Source organism: Aplidium turbinatum, chromosome 14 (genome assembly GCF_918807975.1).
Source record: "Aplidium turbinatum chromosome 14, kaAplTurb1.1, whole genome shotgun sequence".
NCBI classification, from domain to species: Eukaryota; Metazoa; Chordata; class Ascidiacea; order Aplousobranchia; family Polyclinidae; genus Aplidium; species Aplidium turbinatum.
The window spans coordinates 804,669-831,209 of NC_137485.1; the positions used below are offsets into that span (position 1 = coordinate 804,669).

General features: G+C 41.7%; 1 protein-coding gene across 1 annotated transcript; it reads left to right on the top strand.

Moving 5' to 3' along the window:
* The first annotated feature begins 49 nt into the window (after positions 1 to 49).
* Positions 50 to 25,707, top strand: LOC145783117 (putative phospholipid-transporting ATPase IA). Its single transcript, XM_082594895.1, has 28 exons — positions 50 to 184; positions 9,711 to 9,813; positions 10,047 to 10,146; positions 10,367 to 10,465; positions 11,186 to 11,272; positions 12,654 to 12,797; positions 13,023 to 13,156; positions 13,729 to 13,897; positions 14,039 to 14,144; positions 14,365 to 14,492; positions 14,831 to 14,997; positions 15,130 to 15,190; positions 15,271 to 15,410; positions 15,705 to 15,807; positions 16,143 to 16,308; positions 16,409 to 16,500; positions 16,728 to 16,817; positions 17,079 to 17,282; positions 17,684 to 17,896; positions 18,150 to 18,296; positions 18,711 to 18,821; positions 19,239 to 19,313; positions 19,498 to 19,699; positions 19,811 to 19,872; positions 20,128 to 20,184; positions 20,408 to 20,604; positions 20,955 to 21,056; positions 24,725 to 25,707. Exons 1-28 carry the CDS (start codon positions 148 to 150, stop codon positions 24,954 to 24,956), a joined length of 3,528 nt encoding a protein of 1,175 aa, XP_082451021.1. The 5' UTR covers positions 50 to 147; the 3' UTR covers positions 24,957 to 25,707.
* Positions 25,708 to 26,541: the final 834 nt, after the last annotated feature.

A 26,541-nucleotide genomic window follows, 5' to 3' on the forward strand; every position in this document is an offset into this window, starting at 1 on the left:
TTTGTATGCGGATTTAACGTGGTTCTGAAAAGTATATTTTTGTTTTTGCAGAACAGTCATGATAATTTAACTAGACTTTTAGAAAAAAACTTAAATAAATCAACATCTCAGTAACGTTATGAAATATTTAGAGTTTGTGAAGTGAACATGGAACGAATTAGGTCTCAATTCAGCATATTAACATGTAAGTAGTATCATAAATTTCCATTTTTTTGAATTTGTTTAAAAATTATAGTCTACTATGGCAAACAAAGCTAAAGTTGTGGTAACAGCAAAATCGTAGGTTTAAGAAGCATGTGTGGTACTCATTGGTGTTGTCAACCAGGTCTAGCTAACTTACTAAGGCCGAGAAATAAAAATAAAGTTGGGCGATTATGTGTGAGTTATTGTTCTCACTGGTATATTATTTAAATGGATAATATAAAATATAATTATTTATATAAAATATAATATATAAAATATAAAATATAATTATTTAAATGCAACAAAAGCTAAAAATGGCCCCTAGTCCCCAGCAGCCCTTAGATGGGCAAGGGGTGCGAAGAATCTCTGGGTTCCGAGAAAACAAAAAAACATTGAAAAAAGATTATGGTGTTAGAATCGGATGCTGGAATGTGGGAAGTTTGTGTGGTAAAGGAACTGAAATATGTGAAGAACTAAGAAAAAGAAGGGTGGATATATGTTGCCTAGAGGAAGTAAGATGGAGGGGACAGTCAGCGCGGTTTTTAGGTGTCAATGAGAGGAGATATAAGTTATGGTGGTCAGGAAATAACACAGGAATCGGTGGTGTTGGTTTCTTGGTAAAAGAGGAATTGTGTGAGAAAGTAATAGAAGTTAGAAGAAGGAGTGACAGAGTGATGACAATGGTACTTGCTTTTGAAGAGGAGGTAGTGAGGCTAATCTGTGCATATGCACCTCAAAGTGGTAGGGATTACTTAGAAAAGGAAAGTTTTTATGATGTTTTGGCAGAGGAATGGGATTTACGGAGTTCAAAAGAGTTGGTGTTTGGATTAGGAGATTTTAATGGACATGTTGGAAAACAAGCAAATGGGTTCGAGGGCATTCATGGAGGGTATGGTTTTGGGAAGAGAAACATGGAAGGAAGAATGCTACTTGAATTTTGTGATGAAAGGAAACTTTGTATTGCCAACACATGGTTTAAAAAGAAAGAGAAAAGGAAGGTGACTTACAGCTCAGGAGGACATGAGTCGGAAATTGATTTTATTGTGGTTGGGCAGGAACAGAGAAAGTACTTGAAGAATGTGAAAGTAATTCCGTGGGAGTTGCAGCATAGACTAGTAGTAGGAGACTTAAATATGAAAAAAGTGAAGAAAATTGTGAAGAAAGAACGAGTTTTTGTAAGAAATGTGTGGAAACTGGAGGAAAAAGAAACGAGAATTAAGTTTATGAAAAGAGCAAAAGAGCTGGTAAACATGAGTGCGCAGGACTTGTGGGCTTCATTTCAGAAAGGTGTCCTAGCAGCATGTGATGAAGTATGTGGGAAAAAGAAAGTGAGGAGGGATCGTGGAGACACATGGTGGTGGGATGAAGAGGTGAAGCATGCGATTTCACAGAAAAGAGATGCATACAAGCAGTGGCGCAAAAATGGGTCAGAAGAGAATAAAAAGAAGTATAAGAGTATGAAAAAGAAGGCAAAGAGGGTTGTTGCAAGAGCTATGAAGAATGGTGCTGAGGAGGAACTTAATAAAATGGGGGAAAGCCAAAACAAAGTATTCAGACTCATAAAGCAAATGAAAAAGGATGGGAATGATATTGTAGGGGGAAGATGTATAAGGAGTGGAGATGGGAAGTTGCATTTCAGCCCGGAAAGCAGAGGAGAAGTGTGGAAGGAACACATGGAAAATGTTATGAATAAGGAGAATGTATGGGATCATATGACAGAGGTTGATCTGGTGGAGGGTCCAGTGGGAAAGGTTACTCGTGATGAAGTGGTGGAGGCAATGGGGCAAATGAAACTGCGTAAAGCAGCCGGTCCATCAGAAGTGAGCGTAGAGATGATAAAAGCAAGTGGAGAGTTGGGAATTGAAGTAATGCTACAACTTAGCCAAAGGGTATTAGATGGAGAGGGAATGCCGGAGGAGTGGAAGCATAGTACTCTTGTTCCATTGTTCAAGAGAAAAGGGGATGTGAGAAGTTGCAGTGCATATAGAGGTGTAAAACTACTAGAGCATGGAATGAAAATTGTGGAGCGAATACTAGAAAAGAGGTTGAGAACATTGGTGAAATTAAATGATATGCAGTTTGGATTCATGCCAGGAAAAGGTACAGTGGATGCTCTGTTTATATTGAGAAGAATGCAGGAGGAATACCGAGAGAAGCAGAGAAAACTATATATGTGTTTCGTCGACTTAGAAAAGGCATTTGACAGAGTACCAAGGAAAGTGATGGAGTGGGCAATGAGGAAAAGAGGTATACCGGAGGTATTAGTGAGAGCTGTGATGTCTATGTATGAGGATGCAAGAACAAAAGTGAGAGTTGGATCAAATTATTCAAACGAGTTTTTTGTGAAGGTTGGTGTACACCAAGGATCAGTTTTGTCACCTCTGATATTTGCTATTGTGGTTGACGTTGTAACTGAAGGAGTGAGGGAGGGGTTATTGAGTGAAATTTTGTATGCAGACGACCTGGTCTTGACAAGTAATAGTATGGAGGGACTGGAGAGAAAGTTTGAGAAATGGAAAGAAGCATTTGAAACCAAGGGTATGAAGGTGAATCTTGAAAAAACAAAAGTGATGGTGAGTGGAGCAGAAGGAACAGTTGTTGAGAGCAAAGTAGATCCCTGTGGAATATGTGGCAAGAGAGTGATGAGAAATTCAATGCAATGCAAGGAATGTGGAAAGTGGGTACATGCAAGATGTGCTAATGTCAAGAGAGCCGCAACAAGATTGGCGAAGTGTTTTGTTTGTGGGAAATGCAGTAAAGGAAGGAATGAAGTGGAAGGCCATGATGATGAGTTCTGCCATGGCATCGAAACAGTGACAGACTTCTGTTATCTGGGTGATCGGATAAATGGAAGTGGTGGATGTGAAGCAGCGGTGACAACAAGGGCAAGATTGGGCTGGGCAAAGTTCAGGGAATGTGGGGAAATGTTGTATGGCAGAAAATTCTCACTAAGGATGAAAGGGAAAGTATATCGGAGCTGTGTGCGGCCTGCAATGCTATATGGTAGCGAGACATGGATATTGAGAGAGAGTGAACTGGCAATCCTGAGAAGAACGGAAAGGTCAATGGTGAGAGCAATGTGTGGGGTGAAAACGAGAAGGGAAAAAAGGACTGAAGAATTGTTGGATATGCTAGAGATGAGAGAGACCATAGACCAACTGGCAAGGGCAAATGGAGTAAGATGGTATGGACATGTGATAAGGAGGGAGGAAGGAAGTTTTCTTAGAAAGGCACTAGATCTAAAGGTGGATGGGAAGAGGAAACGCGGTCGTCCAAGAAGAACGTGGAAACAACAAGTGAAGGATGAATTTAAAAAAGTCGGACTGAAGGAGGAAGATGCAAGGGACAGGGTGAAATGGAGAAAAGGGATTAAAACAATTGCTGCGCGGAAACAATCGGCCACCCCCACTAGTGGGGAACAAACCGACGATGGATTATGATGATGATGATGATGGTCAGTTCCGTGTTAACTGCTTCCTTGGCACATGATGTACCGGTATTGAAAGATTTGAAACTTGCTGGAAACCATTCATCATATTGGGATTCAAAGTTCTGTTTTTTTAGCATAAAACTTTTTACTTTATAAATTGAAAGTTGTAATATTTACGTTGTTTCAATGTAAAAAGGATGATTTTATTGGTTGTTCTCAAATGCATGACTCCATGATTTTTATTAACTATTCGATTAATAATTAATATATGTAATACTTGTATTAAATTTCCACACTGTTATTTGAGTTTTTGCTTCAAATGGGTTTTCAAAGGTTCACTTCAGAGGTTGCCAGCGGTGATGTGTTCATAAGTTTATCATCGCAGTGTGTAGCAGGCAAGTTTGTTGTCAGGATGAAGATGATGTCAGATTTAAAAGTGTAATAATAACTTCTAATTTCCACGCAGATAATTTTTATGATACCGGTAGCTCATTTGCACCTGAGGTGATGCTTCAAAACAGTTTCACAATAAATTAAATGTTATTGCAGTTAAACCTTAATTCTTTGGTTGTGCATCTTCATTCTTCACTGATGCCTTTATAGTTCCACCACAAGCTCAAACATAAAGAGCTCACTGGCTACTTTTGCTTTTTTATCCTTTCATTTTAAGGCAGTGGCAGTTTATCAGAATCATAAAGCTTTAATAGATATATACTGTAGTTTTCTATATTGAACCATTAGTTTACAAAACGAAGTAACTTTAATGGGTTTAACATTTTTATTACCCAGAGAAATATAACACAATTAAAATAAACTCAAACATTTTTGACATGTAGGCCTACTTGTGTCCTCATCAGGAGTTACTTTAAAGCTGTAATATACAATTATACATACAATGCAATTATCAAAAGTACTTGTGCTTTTCATTAGTTGATGAGGTTTTACCACTAGTTTGAAGAACATGCAAAAATTGCTTATGGATTAAAATAGAAAGAAGAAAATTGTTTTTTTGAGAACAGTGTGTAGCCAACATAATTATTGTCTACTTAAAAATATTTCAAACTGAACTTAATTTTTATGTGGTATTAATTATCGCATACTATATATTGCAGATGTAATTGTCGGGCTATTCCTGATGAGGACATGACAATGAGTTGAAAACGTTTGAAAATTCTTACTTGTTAATGCTATGTCCGTTTCTAGTTATTTTTGCTTAAAAAAAAGCATCAAACCCATCGACTTACTCGGTTTTATATGTCCGTGGTACAGTTAAGTTAACTTTCTGCCAAACCTTTAGAAATATTTGTTAGCAAAGTATTGCTAACCTTGTATGGGTGCACCATGGTGACTGCTTGGTTGGTGTTTAGTTGACCTCACCATCCGAGATGGAAGAGGTTGAGCTTGATCTGATAATGCATCCTAGCAGTGTTGCCCCTGCTGTTCCAGGCAAGTAGCATGTTGCCACTCACTGTGCGTCACTGGATGTAACAGTGCCGTCTATTGTAGCTTGGCAAAAGCATGGTTTGTCTTCGGCTGAAGTTTGTTAGTTGTTCACAGGCTTGTTACTAACCTAGTTGCTGATGCAAGTCACATTTTTGCGATCTAGCAAATCAACACGATCATGTTTGTCACATATTTACAGATTCTTGAAAAGACGAAACGATTATTTGTGAACCACACTAATCACTTAACCACTTAATTTGTGTTGCTTTGTCATCTGAACTGAAGTAGGAAGCTTCCAGTTGCACCAAACCTGGCGTGAAGGTTGCTCATTATGGCATTAATGACTTAAATGTTTGATTTGTGTGGCCTACTCTGCTCGTAAAGGTCGAGTACATTGCATTTTATAGAGTTCTAGACATAACATTGATGTGACACTTTAGTGTTGCTGTGGTGCTTTGTTGGATTTTTAAAATTGTTGTTTCTTTTTTCTGACTCTGATCAGTTGATCTTTTTTGAGCATGTGTGAACACTAAACATAGATCTGACGTTTCAAATTCCATAGTAGTTTTGATAAGTACTTACATTCTTGGGCACCAGGTCCAGAATTATTGTTAGATTGTGTTGTAAAAATGTCTTGTTGACCAGTGTTATAGGTTAAGTTAATTACCTAACCGTTTGCATGGGTATGGCAAGGTGAACACAAAAACCGCCTACCTAAATAATCCCTACTAAGTACTAATTCTCGAAAATTCTCTGAATCGATGTTTTCCCAAAAAGGCGTCTCCGAAATGGGATTCCACCGAATTGCCTTCTCCGAATTGGATTCGCCGAACCGGGCCATTCCGATTTATATCACGTCACAATCATTTCACCACATTTATTGTAAAAAGAACTTGGATTTTTTGTTAGTGAAAAGATAATTGCGGGTGATTCGAAACAGTTTCATAGCGACTCCAGCTCGGTTCAATGCTCGCCTTATCCACTCACAAGCAGACTTGGACAACTAGATAATTCTAGTTGTCTAATTCGATAAATTAGAGCAAAATGTCAATAATTCTAATCTATTTCGGTAAAAACTTGTTTGTTCTAATTGTAATTCTTATCCAATCTCCAGTTTTGCTAAAAATTTTAGTTTGTCCAACGGTATTTTTGGCAAATGGAAGGATACTGCGCTCTTATAAGCGTTATACAAAGAAAATGCAATAAAACGATCAAGATCAAAGTGTCATTTCATCCCTTGAGCAATAAAATCATGACAAAATCGATTAATTCACAATGTTACAATGTATATAATGACGTTTATAAGTGGTTTTGGCGCTGTAATGGAATGATACTTTAATCCCGAGTTGCCACATTGGCGTTTTTATCCAACTAAAAAAAGATATGTGACAACTGCGTCCAACTAATTCTAATCTAGTTTAAATTCTACTCTAATTTGTGAAATCTTGGGTAGCTCTAATTCTAATCCTAGTCTAATTTTTAAAAGCTTAAATTACTCTAATTATAGTTCTAATCTAATTTCGAAAGACTACAAAAATTTTAGTTGTCCAAGTCACAAGCCTCCTGTATGTATGGAATTGTGGTGAAACTGTTGTGCTGGTGGTTGGTTGACTGTTAGCTCGGAAATGACGGACATTTACTTGTGAAAGTCATTGGGGTTTAAACCGTTTCTAGCACTAGTTGCAACGTTCATCTGATAAAAGTGAAAGCAACAATAAACGGGATGGTTTATTGCTTCACTGACGTTTCGCGCACAATGACAATGCGCATCCTCAAAAGCATATAACATACAACATAAATTTTACAAAGTTATATACTGCAGTGCGATTGAAGGCAAGAAAAAATAAAACACACAATATTTTAAAGATTGGCCAATGATGTGTGAGCTGTTACTTTCCACGTTAAATTACGTAAAAACTTCCAACATTAAAAACATTAAACATTCGAAGCAGTGGAGACAAAAAAAACGTCAGTAAAGCAATAAATCAACCTGTTCGTTGTTGCTTTCACTTTCACCAGATGAACGTTGCAACTGGGTCTGCTACTACTCGGTGAGTCCGATTCGGTGAGTTCCTAACCTCTAACCCCTAACTCCTAACCCCTAACCCTAACACGGCAATGATAATTATGCTACGGTACCCAATAATTCAAAAAAATAATTGAAAAAATTCCCCGTTAAGGGATCGGACTCACCGAATCGAACTCAACGAATCGGACTCACCGAAACGGGCCATTCCGTTGCAACTAGTGCTAGAAATGATAATTGTCATGATGAACACCCAAAATTTTCAGTATTCAGGCTTTAAAACATTGTGTATTAGTTTTAATTTTTCTTATTCTCAGGAAACTCAAGCTGTTGGCGCAGTTTGAAACAGATAATATTTGGGAATAGGCAATAAAGATAATAATTTGTGTTGAAGTATGCTTTACCTGGTGACCTTCGTATCGAGCAACAAGAGGCGATGGTCGCTTTAGATTTCAAGTTCTAATTTGATAAATTGTGATATTGAGTTCAGATGATGATTATGCGATTGCTGGAAACCGTTTCATGTTGTTAGGCTCCCAATTAGCTTGCATGTTGATGTGTGGTTGTTTCCTGCTAAGTAATGAACTATTCAATGCATATGCAACCAACCAGTCATTCAGTCAATCAATAAAATGTTTATCACACCAAAAGTTATGGCCTACCACCAAAATGGTCACATGAAAAAGTTAGAATGACAAAATGTGATGTGCTGTTCAACGGTCGCTGCATTTCATTAAGTTAAGCTGCTATTGAAACTGAATAAGTTACTGCGCTTCAATTCGGAATGTTGCGTTTCGATCCGCGTCTCAAGCTTTACTGCATCAAACATTTGAAATTGTGTCTTTTGATTCTTTCATCGATTGAAGGGAATCTGTATATGTCTCATTTACACCGGATTTGTAATTTCTGTTGCCTAATTAAATACAGTAACACTCATGAAGTCAAATAAAAACTTTTCTGTCTAGATTTGAAACCATCAATTCTGCTGTGTTTATTTCAATGTTCGTAGTCCTAGTACTTTGAAAGACTGAAAGAGCTTTATGCATCGGTGCCCAACGATGTGTTTCAACAGAATGGCTGTGCGGTGTGTAACGCTTCTAAAATCTTTTCAAAACCTTTTCGTTTCGTTTGACCAACGCTAGACTGGTTTCAAGTGAGAACGCTCTAAATTATCGATTGCTTGTCTAAATTTTGTCCGTTGATTCGATGAATGTAAGAATGCTTATGGTAGCTTAACTTAACTGTATATTTTGTCTACATTGGACTAAACAAATGGTGCTTGGTCAACCACCAGTATCCGTGATAGGTCATTCAAAGAGCAATTGTCCAAACTAGTTGAGGGTTGGCCACCGTGGTGTGTTACATGTTTCGACAACGCATTTTATTTCAATCATTTAATCCAATGAAATATCTAGAAAGATGCTCGCGTACAACTTGTTACTGTAGCAAAAAATATGGTTTTCCTTCTATAAAACGATCCTAACGGGATTTGGCATGGGAATGCATTCGACATAGTTTACTGTAAAAAGTGAAATCGCCCAGCCATGTAATGCAATCACCCAATGCATTCGCCAATGAAAATTTGTAAGAATAATTTGAAATATTTTCGAATGAAAATTTGATGTTATGAAAGTTTTAGAACGATTAAGCGAAGAGCTTTGATTCTGTGAACTTTATGGACGTGAATATTGTTCAGCTTCGAAACTAACCATTTTCACCTGTCAATCATAGCTTTGTTTGTTCACCGTCATCATCTCAATATCAGCCAAGCGAATATTAACGATGCTTCAATTGAAACTAGCCTGTTGTGAATTTTGCATTGATCCGGCAATGATTGATGTAATGAGCAAGATAAGCTCGAAGTGTTCACTAGACCAATGTTTACTCAGCACCTGTCGCTCAGGCTTGCAATGTTGCTGCCACCGAATCTCTGGCTTTGTGACTTCATTAGGAGCACCATTGCTTCCTTGCTGCAACTTGTACCTTTAGTGGCATCACTGATCATGTTGACGTCACGGTCGCGCCGCTACCTTGAATTATTCTACGCGTCGCTATGGCAACCGGTCATCTGCATAAATTATTCACAAGATTTGAATGGAGCTCGCATTGTGAACAGGGTTGGTTGACCCTTGCTTGAGAGTTCTCTATGGTTGGGATAGATGTTGGTCGTTGCTGTGAGTGGCTTTGTTGTCCGAATCCATGACGGTGGTTGGTTCTCTGTCTTACAAAACTTACTGCACAGTGACATACTTAAACCTCTGCTTTAGAGACCCATTGTGCTACTCAACGTAGACGACTTACCTGAGCTTTTGTAAATCTGTCCTTTCATATTGATGCTGCTTCTCAGTATCTTGTTTGTGTGGTGGCCACGAAATAGCGACTACTGCTAGCGTAACCATAGAAACGTGACCTCATCCATCACATGCTGCAAAACCTCCCACGCACAACTAACCAGAGCTTACGTCATCGGTAGATCGCTTACTCTAGCTGCTACTATAATCACCATCCCAGGTTCGACAAAGGCTCAGCGGTTGCGGGAATGTCGCAACTCGTGGATTCCCAACTCAGCAATGTCCGTCATGTGACGTCATCAAGCTGCATCGACTTATTTTGTTCATATCTTTGCAGCAACTTCCTCCTCCTCGTTGTCTCAGGAAGATCTAGGAACTAGGAAGTTATATTTCAATTGTCCAGGAGTGCTGGAGCAATCTTTCCTCAACAATTCCATCAGGTGAGGAGATTTTCTGACAAATCCGATTGTGCGAGGGAACCTTGTATTACGTCATCCTGCATGGGATGCGGTGATGACGTAATGCATAAGCTCAGCTGTTTAACTTCCTTCTATATAGATGAACGGAACTAACCTGCCTGATGATGGACAAGATATTTCAAGCATCAGGGAATCTTTGACCTAAAACAGCATCATTGTAGTTTAAATGTTATGGATGACATTATGTATTGCAGCACCGCCAAGTACAATTTTTTCTCCTTTCTGCCTTTGTTTTTATTCGAGCAGTTCCGTAAGGCCTTCAACATCTTCTTTTTGATCATCTGCGTCTTACAAGTGAGTCCTTAGCACCATCAACGATGCATCAAATGACATTTTATTTAATGTTTTGATATTCCTTTACTTTAGTTCTAGTCTAGACAATTTTTTCAAATTGTAAAAGTTTTTATTGTAAAAAGTTGTCTCCGTATTTGAGAAGGTTGTTTGGAGGTCCTATCAGATAGTTCGCTTCTGTGTTATTCTTGAAAGAGATATAATATTTTCTCCTCCTCTCCAGCAAATCCCTGGTGTATCCCCCACTGGCCGTTTCACCACCATCGTCCCATTGATCTTCATTCTTCTCGTCGCAGCCATCAAAGAAATCATCGAAGACTACGTGAGTGACGTCACAATGGCATACAGGCGACTTTTTATCGTTTCCAGGCTTCCATCATCAGGTGGAAAATTTAGATTAAGTGGATGGGAAGGCAAGGAAGCCAATCTTTGTTCCCACCTACAGACATGCCTTTGCGTCTCACCAAAGACACAACCGCATGCTGTTGAGCGGTGTCGAACCGGCCCCCTTGTGAGTGCCGTACCAAGGCTCTTACCATTCAGCCATGTAGCAATCGTGCGGTCGACGATGAATAAACTCAAGAGTTCTTTCGCTGTAACAACCACACGCACTAAAGCTTCTCGCGTCCATTTTTCTTGTTATAAGCTCGATTCGCCGATGTGATCAACGTTGTGAAATCATTTCGTGGATTAGCCGGCAAACGTTTTGAGATTTATGTTACAAGGTTTTATAATGGTTGATAAGGTGTAGATCGGAATCTTGAATTGTATCTTCTAAGAATAAGATGTGTTGGTCGCATGCTTTCAGCAATCCGCGCGAGCATAAACGCCGCAGTTTAGAAGCCGTGAAAGGTCGCGCTCATTGTGGCAACGAGGAAGCCTGTACCGAGGCTTGCACTGTAGCAGGGTTTCCTGTCGAAGGAAGCTGACGCGGTTTGCTTTGTTAGCGAAGTTAAAATACTGGAAGGTGCTTTCAATATATACTTTCCCAAATTTCCAACTTCCATTCCCACAAACATTATTATTCACTTTGCTCTTTCAGAAACGTCACCGGCAAGACGATGCGGTCAACAACAGAGTTGTTGAGGTTTTCAGGGAGGGAAGGTTCATTGAGGCCCAATGGACCCAGGTGAGGCCTTATAGAACCTCCCAAGCCCCGCCTGTGGGGTGTGAAGTAGGATACCTCCCGTTGGCATATTGTTCATTGTACACATTGCACTGCAGTTAGGCCAACCACACAGTGTGTGTTGTGATTACGCCATCACAGAGCGTCACCAGGAAGTGGTGTTCGCGCTGTCGATGGCTATCTGACAACGGGTATATGTGTGTGTTGCCAGTAGATGATGTGTCTACCAAGCAATCGACGTATTGTCAGTTGTCGAACGTGTTTCCAGATAGCGAATTAGCTCTTTGCAAATGAATGTAAAAATGTAGTGATTTGCTGGCTTGGTTGCTACAATGTGTTCTGTATTCTCAACACTTCTTGTCCTCGATATATCTATTGTCCTATCCGCCCGTTGAATGATTGGCACTTTGCTGGTTGGGCTGCAACTTGTACAGAGTGGGACATGCATTTGCAACCAAATCAGAATTGATGTACATTGTACATTGATTTCAGCGGACGCTGACTTCTTGTAAATAAAGAACTTATTTTTGGTGTCCGACAAATTATTCGTAAGCAATTGTTCGTAAAACAATTGTTCATAAAATTAATTCTTCGTAAAACAATTCTTCCTAAAGCATTTCTTCGTGCATGCAGTTAAAGTTTGATGTATACGAAGAAATGCTTTACGAAGAATTGTTTTACCGCTTTCATTTTACTGTACGAAAAACAGTTTTCGAACAATTGCTTACGAACTATTGCTTACGAACAATTTGCCTATAAGCCTTATTTTTAATGCGAGAACTGACTACGATGCTTAATCATTAAAGCTTCCGGGTGGCACCTTCAAGAAATTTCGCTCCATCCTATTGACTGAACCGTGTTTATGCAACGTAAATTTATATAAAAGCAACTTACCCGTGATGCTCAGTGGTCGGGCCCTCTTGAGAGCATCTTCATGTCGCTTTGATGACCTCTTAGGTTGTCATGGCTACGAGTATGTTAGACCTTCCCATTATGATGCAGTGCTACCAATGCCCGTCGTCGTAACCATCATGCCATTGTTCTGGTGGCAAAGAAGAAGGTTGTTTTTGACCGATACAGGTACAATGGTACATGCGCGCTCGCCTACTGCAATTGTTTGTTGAACAATTGCTATTGTCTGATGTAGCAAACACAGCTCGCATTGCTTGCTCACTGCACCTGGTTGAATCTTGTCACGTGATTCGTTGCAACTTTGCATCAACCTGAACTGTCCAATGGATCGCGCCAGTTACAAACATCACGTTGAACGTATCCACCCTCCATGGTTGCACCCCCCGTGTCACGTGATGCACCGGCACATCAATTGCTTTAAATCTGGAGTCATCAGGGCGATTGAAATATTTGAAGGATGGTTGACTTTCAGGTTGTCGTCGGTGACATTGTGAAAGTTGTGAACGGACACTTCTTTCCGGCGGATCTCATCCTTCTTTCATCCAGCGAACCCCAAGCTATGTGCTACATCGAAACCGCAAACTTGGACGGAGAGACGAACTTAAAGATTAGACAGGTAGGTGACGGTCGGGGATTGGTGGACCTGGGTACGATTCCTTGCCCAGTTATATGAACAACTTCCAAACCAGTTGAGGTTTGGAATGTTGGAAAGCATGGGACGTATAAAGGCCATTTGAGTTGTTGAGCAATATACTGGCACCCGAATTAGTTGCTGTTTGTATCAATTTAAGTTCTGATCATCTGCGCAAGTTTTTATTTGTGTGAATTGTGATACTTCCAGGGCCTTCCAGCCACCGGTGGCGCCCGATGCAGTGACGACCTCCAACGCGTCAGCGGCTGCATCGAGTGTGAGGGACCGAACCGCCACCTTTATGACTTCACTGGAAATGTAACACTGGGGAACAACGACGGCAGGTGGGTGGCATAATGAGGAGTTTAGAACCTAAAAAACATGAAGAGCCCATCATCGTTAAGTGAAAGAAAGATCAAGGCGTTTCAACTTTTTACTATTTTTATTCATATTTGTAAAAGTAGTTTTTTGAAAAGAATCCTTGATGCTTTTTTATTTGATCGCCTGCCATTCAAAACGTGTTGTCCAATGTTATAGCCAATCATAGAGGTGTGGCCATCTTCTCCACTGCAATGTCCAAGGATGAGGGCTACTACCCCGACATGGGTGTTACCAAGATTCAACACAGTATCCTATTGCTGATTGAACTTGAAGATTCAGCAAATAATCGCGTTAACGCTTTGCTCGAGTTGTTTGCATGTTTTGTTTTTTCGTTTAGTAATTCCAGCAACATCAAACAAAGAGTCTGTGGACAGTTGTCTTGTCAACATTTTCTTTCAGAAAATAACATCAAAATATACATATCGTATTATCAAACCAGTTTGACAAATCTTTCAGGTTGTTTACAAATCTTAGTCTTGTAATTTGTGATTTATATAATTTAAACTAAATCTTTCGTGCTTCGATTACCTCACAGGTCCATTCCGCTTGGCCCCGACCAGATGTTGCTGCGCGGTGCGATGCTGCGCAACACTCAGTGGATATACGGAGTCGTTGTGTATACTGGCCACGAATCGAAGCTCATGAAGAACGCAAATAGAGCTCCACTGAAGATGTCAAATGTGGACAGGACGACCAATATGCAGGTGTGTGGGGTAACCAAAGGAGCTTATGGGGTAATGAAAGGGGCTTGTGGCGTGATCAAAGGGGTTTGTGGGGTAATGGAAAGTTAGAGTTTGAATCCTTCAATTAAAGAACATTGATGCCATATGCTTCTTTATCTTCAGATCTGGTTTTTGATGGTAATCCTGCTTGTGATATCCCTTGGATCATCAGTGGGCAGCGAAGTGTGGAAAGGGCAGACTCCTCACAGATGGTACATCGATGGGGACGGTGAGTGTTCTTGTCAATCTATCGCAGCCTAGATGATGTTATAATACTACATAGTGAAACCATCACTATATATTGCTTGTGACCTCACAACCATCGTCATGTATTCCTTGTGACCTCACAACCATCGTCATGTGTTCCGTGTGACCTCACAGCCATGGTCATATGCTTCTGGTTTCTGCTTCCACACTGGATGTGACATAAGAGGTTGTTTGATTTGCAGGAGAAGGAGCCCGTGGCTTCTTTTTGGAGTTCCTGACTTTCATCATCCTGTACAACAACCTGGTTCCCATCTCCCTCCTTGTAACTCTGGAGATTGTCAAGTTCATCCAAGCGATATTCATCAACTCTGTAAGGAACACGTCGACGTCTGTAGTGCATGGGCCACCATATTGTTGTTGTATTCTTACCAAGTTATTGATTGAACCGGAAGCTCGGATTTGTTTAAGTTCTGCTTTAACTTGTTCAACTAAACTTGCGAGAATTTCTTCCTATTTGAATAAGCACTTTTTTGCGTCGTTTAGTCGATTGCAGCACTTCAGTTTGAAGCGTCATCAAATACGTCACGCGATCAATCGGGAGCTATATTGGTTGTTGCTGTTAGTACTTGGTGTTTCGAGAAGGGAACTGCTACGACGAAAAGTAACGTGCGAGATGCTAATTTTTATTCATAATGCATCTTTCCCCAGGACATCGACATGTACTATGACGTCACAAACACCCCTGCGATGGCACGCACTTCCAACTTGAACGAGGAGTTGGGTCAAGTTAAATATATTTTCTCGGATAAAACTGGAACTTTGACGCAGAACCGGATGGAATTCAAGAAGTGCTCCGTTGCTGGGATGAAGTATGGGTGAGTGGTGGGGTTATTGCTGGGGTGAAGTATGGATGAGTGGTGGGGTTATTGCTGAGGTGAATGTTCTTCTTCATGATGATTTGAAAAGTTTAAGTTTGAGGGACTTTCTCTGATCCTGCATTCTTTCAGGTCAATGAGCGGGCAAGGTTTCGACGATGATGAATTCCGTATGAAACTTGAAAAGAATTCTGTGAGTTTAGAACACGCTTGAATAGTAACCACCATGTTGTGTCCTGTCCAATACAATTAACTTCTGTCTGCTGCTTGCAGGAGGCCGACAAGTGGGCCAGACAGTTTGTAACCCTCATGTCTGTCTGCCACACGGTGGTACCAGAGCACATGGGCAAGGAAGAGAATGGCCTGACCTCGAATCGTGATGAGATCAACATGGAAGTGAACAGCGACATCGAGTGAGTACTAAGTACAAGTATCCCGAATGTCCAACTTGTCAACAGTTACAGTCAGTATTTTATTTTGTTTCGAGTCATCGAGTCAGTATTTGGTTTTGTGTCGAGTCATTGAGTCAGTATTTTGTTTTGTTTCAAATCATCGAGTCAGTATTTGCTTTTGTGTCGAGTCATTGAGTCAGTATTTGGTTTTGTTTCAAATCATCGAGTCAGTATTTGCTTTTGTGTCGAGTCATTGAGTCAGTATTTGGTTTTGTTTTTTGTGATTTCAACTCCATTTGGTTTATGACTGTCCAGGTACCAGTCGTCATCCCCCGACGAGACAGCGATGGTCAAAGCTGCAAGAAGCCTCGGCTACATCTTCACTGAGCGAACTCCCACACACGTCACAGTCAATGTGGTAAGCGTCTCTCTTAGAGGTTTGCTGTCAAGTGTTGAGGTAACTTGTGATGACACAATGCCACTCTAACGATCTAGTGCACGACGGTGATGCCAACCTGACCGGGATCACAATCATTTGCTACCAGGAACATAGTTTTTCAGGAAAGTTTTTAGAAATTATCAAATGCCAATTTTTTTTTGAAGATTCAGCTTCTCATATGTTGACTTGATGCGGGTTTGTTACCCCCCTCTCATTGGCCTTACTGCGTGTCAACTTGTTTGCTTGTGAAGCCCTTGCAATGCATTCTTCCCACCGCTTGTGACGGAGCACTGACGTCACAGTGGTGTTTGCAGCGCGGCGAGGAGGAGACATACGAGATCCTGAACGTCCTTGAGTTCAGCAGCACCCGGAAGAGGATGTCGGTGATTGTGAGGACACCAGGAGGCGCTATCATGCTCATGTGCAAGGGTGCGGACAACGTCATATTCGAGCGGTTGGCAGAGGACTCCCAGTTCAAAGGTGAGGTTCGCTTCATCGTGTCGTTTCCACCCGCAATATTCCGCCTCTTGGTGGAGCGTGTGGTGCGAGGCCAAAATAAATTCTTGGTCCCCGTCCACAGATGACACCGAACGCCACCTGATGGACTTTGCAAAGGAAGGATTGCGTACACTTTGTTTCGCTTACACTATGCTGAATGAAGATGCTTATAAGGTGAGTGGTCCTTGGCGGCCTTTATTTCATTGCCAAGCCACGGTGTTGGCTTTCCTGCGGAATGTTTCATCGTTTTAACAGAAAAATATCAATGTCTTTAAAAACGTGGAATCGCACGAATCAGTTTCGAACGCTTGTTCCCCGCGCGTCGTTTGGTCGCCGGTTTGATGACGTAATGCATGATGACGTAACGATCAATGACGCACTGTCACATTGTTCCTCTCCAGGAATGGAACGACGTCACCTTTTACAAGGCGAGCACCGCGGTGATCGCCAGAGATGAACAACTCGCCGCCGCTTATGAGTTCGTTGAGAAGGTAACTGAGGCTGATGAAAGTTGTGTGGCCGCTTTCTTGAAACGTAACCATAAAAGTTTGACCCAGCCACCGAAGCTGAAGGAATGTTTTCGCTTGTTGTTGCAGTGTTGCCAGTTTCTGAGATAATAGACGGAAACATATCATGGAAATGAGTCGCTCAACTTAAGTTTAAGCTAGCATCAAGTCTTTAAACAATGAATTTATATTTTATCACTGGGAAGAAGTTCGTGAAGTGTGTCTTGCTGAATTATTTTGTTTTAGGATTTACACCTAGTGGGCGCCTCAGCTATTGAAGATAGACTGCAAGATGGCGTACCTGAGACGATAGCAACGTTGGCGAAGGCTGACATAAAGATCTGGGTGCTGACAGGCGACAAGCAGGAAACAGCGATCAACATCGCCTATTCGTGTCGACTCATCAACGACAACATGTCTGTCGTCATACTGGACGACGCGTCAACCGATGTGAGAATTGCTGATTGTTTCGTCATTAGTCACACAAGCACGCGTTGCCCAATGAATATATTTGAGGTGGCCCCCTCAGTAAACGGTCATCGACATTCTATCCGGTCAAACCTTCACGTCACCGGCCACTGGTGCTTGACACACCAGGTTCCCATTGCACTCGTCCCACATTACCAACGCTAGCTTCATTCAGCCTCCATACCTGCTGGGTTGAGGTGAGAAGTCATATTCAACGCCCAACTTGCACGGGTGTCGAACCAGGATCCTATGAATGGAATCTTCCACGTGCAACATTATAACCAGCACTATGTTCTTGCCACAAAGAACTTCGGAGACTATTTACTTTTTTTACGAGGAGCTCATCTGTGCTTCCTCCTAATCCTCTTCCTCATCCTCCGCAGACGACGAGGGAGAAGATCAATGACGCGTTGAACGAGATCGGGAGCGACCTCGTGCGGCAGGAGAACAACGTGGCCTTGATTGTATCGGGAGCCGCCCTCAAGCACGCCCTCCACTGTGAGTTGCGGTCCTCCTTTCTCGACTTGGCTCTTTCATGCAGGGCTGTCGTCTGCTGCAGGGTTTCCCCCATTCAAAAAGCAGAAATCGTGGATCTGGTGAGGAAGCTGTTTCCTACTTTTGTCTGTACTGTAAAGTAACAAGTTACAAATAATTCATCGAGTTTTTAAAGTTTTGAACAAAACTATCATTTTCAAGTTACATGTAACTTTGCAAAATTATATGAAACTGAAACCCGCCTCTGTTACGTTGTTTGCCGAATGCTGGATAACAATCCATGCGACGTCATCGCCGTCTTCCGGTGCCGCGAGAGCACTACGCGGTTCCCACTAACGCGGTGCTTGTTGTCAGGTGAAGACAAACTGCCACGCGATCACTCTCGCGATAGGGGACGGAGCTAATGACGTCAGCATGATCCAGGCCGCCCATGTGGGGGTAGGCATTAGCGGGTTTGAGGGACTGCAGGCCGCCAATTCATCAGACTACTCCATAGGACAGGTAAGCCTCCTAGAGCCGCAGCGAAGTCTGTTGACTCGTTCGATGACGTATTGGAAAGGTTTGAAGCATGTTTTACATTTTGCGATATAATTTAAAACTTGTAAATTTTTTCTGTATCGGCAATAAACTTCCGCTTCAACGCAGTTCGCTTCGTCGATTTGATTTATTTTGTGTAGTGATGTACTCGGTTGCACCTCTATGCGGCTGCATTGACGCTGTCTGCTTTGTAAAGCGCTTAGAGCAACGCAGATCTGCGATGGATACAGCGGTCCTAATCGCTTCTTGATTCAAAATGGGTTCCATCTGATGCGATGTTGTGTTATCGGGTGCGCAGTTGGTTTTGTCACCGATACAAGTTTATACATTCCTAAACGTTTCTTACCATGACGTAATCAGTGATGACGTACTTTTCAGTTCAAGTACCTGCAGAAGTTGTTGTTGGTGCATGGGGCATGGAACTACAACAGACTGACCAAGTGCATTTTATTCTCCTTCTACAAGAACATCTGTCTCTACCTGATCGAGGTTGGTGGTTGTTGATGGGGTTGTAGATCACTCCACTCGGCGGCGCGATATTTCCTTTATAGGCCGTGATACGTCCTTGTTAGATGGCAGCAAACTCCATCGTTGCTTGCTATTATTATGACGTCCTATTGTTCACATTGTCGTTGTCATTATGATGTCACCATGAGCAATCCATTGAAGCCTACCACCGATCGGTCAATGTGCGGAAGTAATGTTGACAAGAATTGACGTTGTCTCTCGCACGGGAGGCCGATCGCTTTCGAGTTGGTCCCGTGCAACGTCTCTGTGGACGGCGCAGTCTCGCGAACCTTCGAAACCAACTGTGCGGTCTCGTCATTGTTGTGACGTCATGTAAGGGTAACCACCTTCGTAGGGAGGTAGTCCCCCCCAGTTAATCTTCCTGTCTGTAATCTCCAGCTCTGGTTCGCATTCTTCAACGGCTTCTCCGGACAGATCATCTTCGAGCGCTGGAACATCGCGTTCTACAATATTGTAAGTGGCCGGATCTTGCATGTTTCTTTATTGTCATGTTGGTAATCTTCAATTGATCGAAAGATTATATAATTTCAATAATTGTGCCAGTTATCTCGTACAGTTTGAAGTACTCCTAGGGATTACGTCATTATGACGTACATGTTCATGCACAATTATTATGTTGGCTTTGTTTCACCCCCAGTTTTTCACATCACTGCCCCCCTTGGCCCTGGGTCTCTTCGAACGCACCTGTAGCAGTGACGTCATGTTGAAGTACCCCCAGCTGTACTCGATATCTCAGGGTGCGGTCAAGTACAACGCGAAGGTCTTCTGGAAGATGTTCCTCAACGCCACCCTCCACTCCCTCATGTTGTTCTTCATACCGGCCCTGGCTCTCAGATACGGTCAGTACTTCCTTGGTTTAATTTGTATGTGGTTGTAGCCACTGGCAACCCTGCAGTGGTGACTTGTGCGTAGAACATCTTGTGTGTACTTCGTTCAATTTCTTGTTGCAGATATCGTCTTCGGTGACGGGAAGACTGGAGGCTATTTGTTCCTGGGCAACTTCATATACACGGTTAGTAGATGTACGGATCTTGGTAGTTTGTGGCCAATGTTGATTATAATTGATTGATGCAATTGATGTTAATGCATTTCGTCTTTGAGCGTCTTCGTCGTCCGAGCAACCAAGCAACTATAGTTTAACAACCTCCCTATGTATATATTTTGCTATCAGCAGCAGTAATTTAAAAAAAAATTCGGTCCGGATTCGAACCAAGGTCGCTTGCTTACGACTTGATCTAGCTTATCAATAACAACTTGTTGCTTGCAGTATACTGTGGTCACCGTGTGTTTGAAGGCAGGCATGGAGTCAGGAACATGGACTATAGTGAGTTGTGGCATTGTTCTATTTGAATTAGGCATGTGGAGTTGAACCTGATATTTGTGACGTAATCGGCACAAAACATTCGCCTCTTTATTCACAGTTCATGTGTTTGTCCTGTATCTTCACTGAACGCACTTTGCTGCGCATGAATTGCTAATAATTTAGACTTTCAATGGCACAATATTTTGTTTGATGTTGAAACTGGCAACACTGCTTCTTGTTCCAGTTCACCCACGTCGCCGTATGGGGGAGCATCATCGCATGGTTCGCTTATTTTGGGGCTTATTCCTACTTCTTCCCCACCTTCCCAGTGGGGGCCGAGATGGTGGGGCAGGCCACTAATGTGCTGGGCGTGGCCGTGTTCTGGATGGGCCTCTTGCTCCTCCCAGTGGCGGTTCTGTTTCGCGACCTGTTATGGAAAGTGTAAGTACCTGTGACACCTAGTGGTTACGAATGTATGAAGTTTTGAGTTCAAATCTCACTGACATTGTCTGGCAGCTCTGGCTGCTGTCGTTCAACTTATTCTTGAGAACAAACTTTTGTTAATTTCTATCTCGTCACCATTGATGAGTTTGTGTAGGGCGACACATAGTGGCTACAAGTCATTGGAACGAAGCGGAACCTGAAAGTTTTCGGTTGAAATCCGATTTGTTCCAAACTGATACTTTTACGTCTATATGATGTGTTGTGGCCAATACCGCCTCGTGCTAACTTCGATAGACCGTGCTTGTCGCTTGTGCCTCCACCACTGATGAGGAGGACTTCCATTGTAGATTCCGACGGAGGTTCCAGAAGTCTGTGGTGGAAGAAGTCCAGGAGCTGGAGATGTTGCACATGGATCCTGCTCCTACCATACTGGCTGCTGCACGACAGAGGTTGGTCCATCATCAACATTGTGTTCAATAACCGTCTTTTGACGTTCATTTGTTATAAAAACGATCAATTGTGCTCTAAGTTTAAAAGCAGAAGTAGCTTGCGTGATCGAATAGTGGGGAAGTCAGACGAACGTTCGGAAGGGTACCAGTTTGGCACCACTCGAGAGCACATGGCATTGTGTCTTTGGCAAGACACTGGGTGACATCCCTGAAGGTGGACACATAGATTGGCCCCCTTTTGCCTTCCTGTGCACTCAACCACCGGATGGAAGTTTGATTCAAGTGAAACCCGAACAACTTGCTGGGGCTGTAGCTACATTGCTCGGTTCACTTTCCCCGTCCAGCAACGTTGAATCGATGTAATGATACTGACGGTTGTTTCATTGCAGGAGAGAGACAACGAAAGTCTAGAAAAGATTGCGAGGTTAGGTTGCCATGACTACAGGGTCACCACTAGAAGGCAGGCTATCCCTCTGGAGGTCAGCAGCGGAAAAGTGAGAAAGTTGTCCTTAAATTAATGAGGAAGTAGGTTACAGTTTGTTGTGATACATGAGGAAAGGTGGTGCCAGGCGACAGCTTATATTGAAAGAAGTATAATGTCTCAGTGAAAGCAAAATTGTGAAGTTTATCTGACCACTGCTGTACTCGGACTAGCTTATGCAGTGCAGAAGCAGCAGCTAAGATCAACATACTCAATATTTAATCATTATCATTTATGCCTTATATTAAACAAAACATTCTATCAATGCTACAAAAATGCTCAATGTCAAGCAAAAAGCCAAGCAGAGGAAATTACATCAAATATAGTTATTACTTTCCAAAACCTCTATAGCTTGTTTCACCCTAAAAGGGGATCATCAGAAGGCCCTTATTCAAATTGAATGTTATCTATTTGAATAAGGACCTTCTCACGATCCCCCTTTTAGGGTGAAATAGACTGTAGAGCAGGGGTTCTTAACCTTTTTTCCCTTATTACCCATTTCTGTCCAGATCAAAGTCCCATTACCCAAAATCTAATTTTATCTATTTTACCATATTAAAAATATAAAACAGCGTTATTCAGCAAAAACAACATTTAATGTAAAGAACGGCATCAATAGTTTCAGTGAGACGCTTGCGCTTTTTTTGTGTACAATCGATACAATATTGGATGCGATTTTGGATACTGCACAAAGCAAATCTGACTTCAGATCTAACACTTGAAAATGCTGATTCACAGAGATAAGTGGAAGGGAACATGGTCAACCATGTTAATGGTTTTGCACAACTTTTAGATATGCTCTCCCCATCATTTTCCCAAGCTTTCATCTTCAAAAGAATATAGCTCGCTCGTCTCAACACTAACTCTAAATGTACACTTAGCTATATAAACTACTTCAAACAACTGCTAACAGCAACGCAGCCATCAAGCTTGCTCATAAAACAACTGTAAATGAACTGATTCTACAAGAAAAGTCTTACTATTATGTCACAAAAACGAAATACATAAAACCGGCAACAAAAATGATGCGAAAAATAAGTCACTATGACGAAACAATTCTAAAAATGATAAAATATCACTGTGCTTGTTTGGTTGTTTTGAACGGACTCAAAACATCAAAAAAAGTGTAAGTAATAAAGCAACTTTACCACTTACAGCTGTGACATTGTTTGTTACATCCTGTGACATTGTTTGTTTGCTATCCTGAAATTACCCACATGTGGGTTAAGAACCACTGCTGTAGAGGTTTTGGAAAGTAATACCTTATGTTATTATCATTGCCTGTTTGTTTTTCTAAATCAGTTGCCACTATTTTTAACATTTCTGTCAATTTCATTGTATAATGTGTACGCACCAAACTCTCCTATTCAGAGCCTGGCGCTATATTTTCCGTCTTGTTGCCTTTAGGTATGTCCGCCTTCTATGACTAAGCGAACCTGGCAACACTGTAAGTACAGGCCACCAGGCTTGCATGATTCACTCAAACCTTGAATTCATAATTCTTGCACATTTTTGTCATCTGACGTTGAAAAGCTGTAAAAGTTATGAATTTTATCTCAAAACCTTTACTTTAATTTTCCAACACTAATTTGGAATCTTGTTTTGTTTCATCACAACCACGATTGTCTGGTGTCGGCGGCATCTGTTGTTCACGATGAACAACTTCATAGAGCGCCGCGAAACATCGTTTGACAGATAACAAGTGTGCACACTTTTACGTCGATTCAACGTTGCTCACTTGAGAAAGTGTTTGGGTTAGTACCCCCCGATGATGTGGGCCCCCGATTGTTCAGGGTGATATCCTTCTGGAGCAATGCGCCTCCCTGCGTACGAGCATACACTACCTCCTTGTAACCCCCTAGGACCCCCGTATCAGCATGTGCTTGTTTCGTTATAATCAAAGCACGAGCGACGTCGTTATCTGCGGACGTTGATTTGTTTTGTTTCTCCCCAGGGAGGGGTTGTTGCATTGCATTGTGGACGAGCTTGAGAGCACAGAATGCTGACGTGGTGAGCTCCTATTGGTGCTTGTGATCGGTTGCTATGGTAGCGTTTAATTAGTTTGACGGCAAGATTTGACGATACCGCAATCGTGACGTCACGTTTCGTACAGTTTCGATGACGTGTTGCCTCAAAGTAGACTCGATTAGTGTAGCGTAGTGACGTCATGAGCATTGGCTCGATGACGAATCTCCCGTTGGTAATGACGTAGCTGTTTGAAGCGCACGATGTTAATTCGATGACGCAATCACCGCCTTCCGTCACCTGCATGGCTGGGTCGGTTACTGGCGACATGATTCTTCGTTTGTTGCTTTGTGGGAATCCGTCAGTTCATAAAATGCTCCTTGAAGTGTTGTCATGGTAAACCCTATGTTTCCATGGCAACCTAATGCTTACCAAATCCAGCAACCAGATAGATGGTTTCTACTTACTTGTGGTCCCCCGGTTGACCGATACCCCCTTAACATTGTTTATTTGATGCACCTGTATTTGCTGGTGACCCCACAGTGACGTCATTGCAACCCCACGCGCATCCTTTCAGTTGATCGTGCATGACACCTTATGCTTGGTGGCTGTTTCATCAACGATTTTCAATTTTCGCTTTAATTGAATTGATGATTTTGTCATGATGATGGTGATGGTTTGTCATTGATGGTGACTTGTCATGATGATGATGATGGTGACTTGTCATGATGATGATGATGGTTTGTCATGATGGTGACTTGTCATGATGATGATGATGATGGTTTGTCATGATGGTGACTTGTCATGATGATGATGATGGTTTTGTCATGATGGTGACTTGTCATGATGATGATGATGGTTTGTCATGATGATGATGATGATGGTTTGTCATGATGGTGACTTGTCATGATAATGGTTTGTCATGATGGTGACTTGTCATAATGATGATGATAGTTTGTCATGATGATGATTTGTCATAATGATAATGATTTGTCATAATGATAATGATTTGTCATGACGATGATTTGTCATGATGGTGACTTGTCATGACGATGATGATTCATTGATTTGATCATTGATTTGTCATGACGATGATGATTCATGATGATGATTATTTGTCATGATGATTTGTCATGATGATGATTTGTCATTAGACGATGATGATTTGTCATGATGATAATGATTTGTCATGATGATGATGATGATTGAACGTGCATTCCAGTTTGAACGAGAAAGCTCAGTTGCTGAAGAACATGTTCGGAATGGCTGCGCGGAACGGATCGCACGAAATCCTCTCTGCGGTTTCGGATGACCGCGATCGAACGTCATCTTTACGATCGCTCTCCGGCGCTAACTACGGGTACGCGTTCTCTCAGGAAGAGGGCGGCGTGGTGTCGCAGTCGCAGCTCATACGTCAGTACGACAGCAGTGTTGCCAAACCAAGAGGAACGTAACAATGGTGGATGTTCGCATCCGGAACTCCGCGACTTTTCTGTTTCATCTAATCATAGTTTAGTATTTCAGAGATCGCTATTTATCTGCAAGCGTGCGTTGTATTTTCGTTATTTGATACATGAAATATTTGTTGAGGGAATGACTTGTTGTGACCAAGTCATTATTCACCTTCATGTGGTATCTCAGACTGACGTGAACTTTGACCTTGGACAGATCTGATTGGTCAGCCTCATGCGGCCACGCTTGGCTGGTTTACTTTTCATTTCCATCATCCACGTCATATAGACAGCAATCGCTGCCTCCTGTTCCTCACTCAGTGGCCAACTTCCTCTCAATCAATCGCATGGTACTGTGTGACGTCATCGAACAGCATCGTTAATTTCCCGCTCTATATTTCACCTTTCTTCATCAGATGACGTCACAGTTAGTGGTTTATGGAGAGGCGCCCCCTAAAGCAGCCTGTCTCTTTCACTGATTGTTCATTCATAATTGTCGTTCGTTGCACATTATTGATTGCATGATATTGACAACGTTTATTTAGCGTACTTAAATTTTTATAGATTTTATTTTCGCCATAGTATCGCAGTCTATTTTCCTTCACAAGGTGTCGCTCTAGTGAAGTGACTGTCTTGGTAGGTAATGCTGTTGAATTGTGACGTCGTTCGATGGATTGTGACGATTATGTGACGTCGTTCGATGGATATTCTGTGTAATAAAAGTTACTGCATTCCGTTGCTAGGCAACTGTGAATGTTCGGTTTATTTCTGCCAGCAAACATGCGAGGCGATGTATCGGAGCTTTTGTGTTCTTCGTGATTTGATTTCAGAGAAAAGCTTGCGGCGTTTGAGGGTTATGGCTTTGCGGCAACCACTCAATGCTGCAGCACATAGAAGTTGCCCACTTGCTTCAACCGATTGTTGTTGAATGCTGACAACGAAAAAGTTTATGGGGTTCATTCCAGAGATCTTGAACCAAATAAGCCCATTTGTCGAACTACTTAGAGGCCTACCGTCCCCCTCTCTTGAACAAATTGGTTTTAGAAGAATACATACTTTAGAAGAAATCGTAATACCATTGTCTATTGAACAACTGCTGGCTCTGACATCATGCATTATAACCGGATTCGAATCATGAGAAACACACTGGTGCATAGGTGTACGGGAAGCATATTTTTTGGGGGTGCGAAAGACTTCTTGCCCAAATATATTCAACTGCGCCTAAACAAAAGTACACACGTAAGAAAAAGCAATAAAGCGGTGTAAGGCATCAACTGACAAGACTTCCACAAAGCCACTGGTATGATAAGTAGGCTATAGCTTACCATTATGCTAATTTACAAAACAACAAATTCATCAAAAGACAATTGAAGGGTGTAATTGACACTACACTAACGAACCAGTAGAATGCAGTACTACCGGTACATGCCTCTAAAACCGCTAAGCTAAAAAGTAATGAGCACGGTCAGAGCCGGATTATAGGGACTGTAGGCCTAAAGCTGTTTACTAGAGAAGGGCTTAATTTTGCAAACCAAGCTACAAAAAGTAATAAAAATACATAGCCTACATGAAAAATTGAAATTATTTA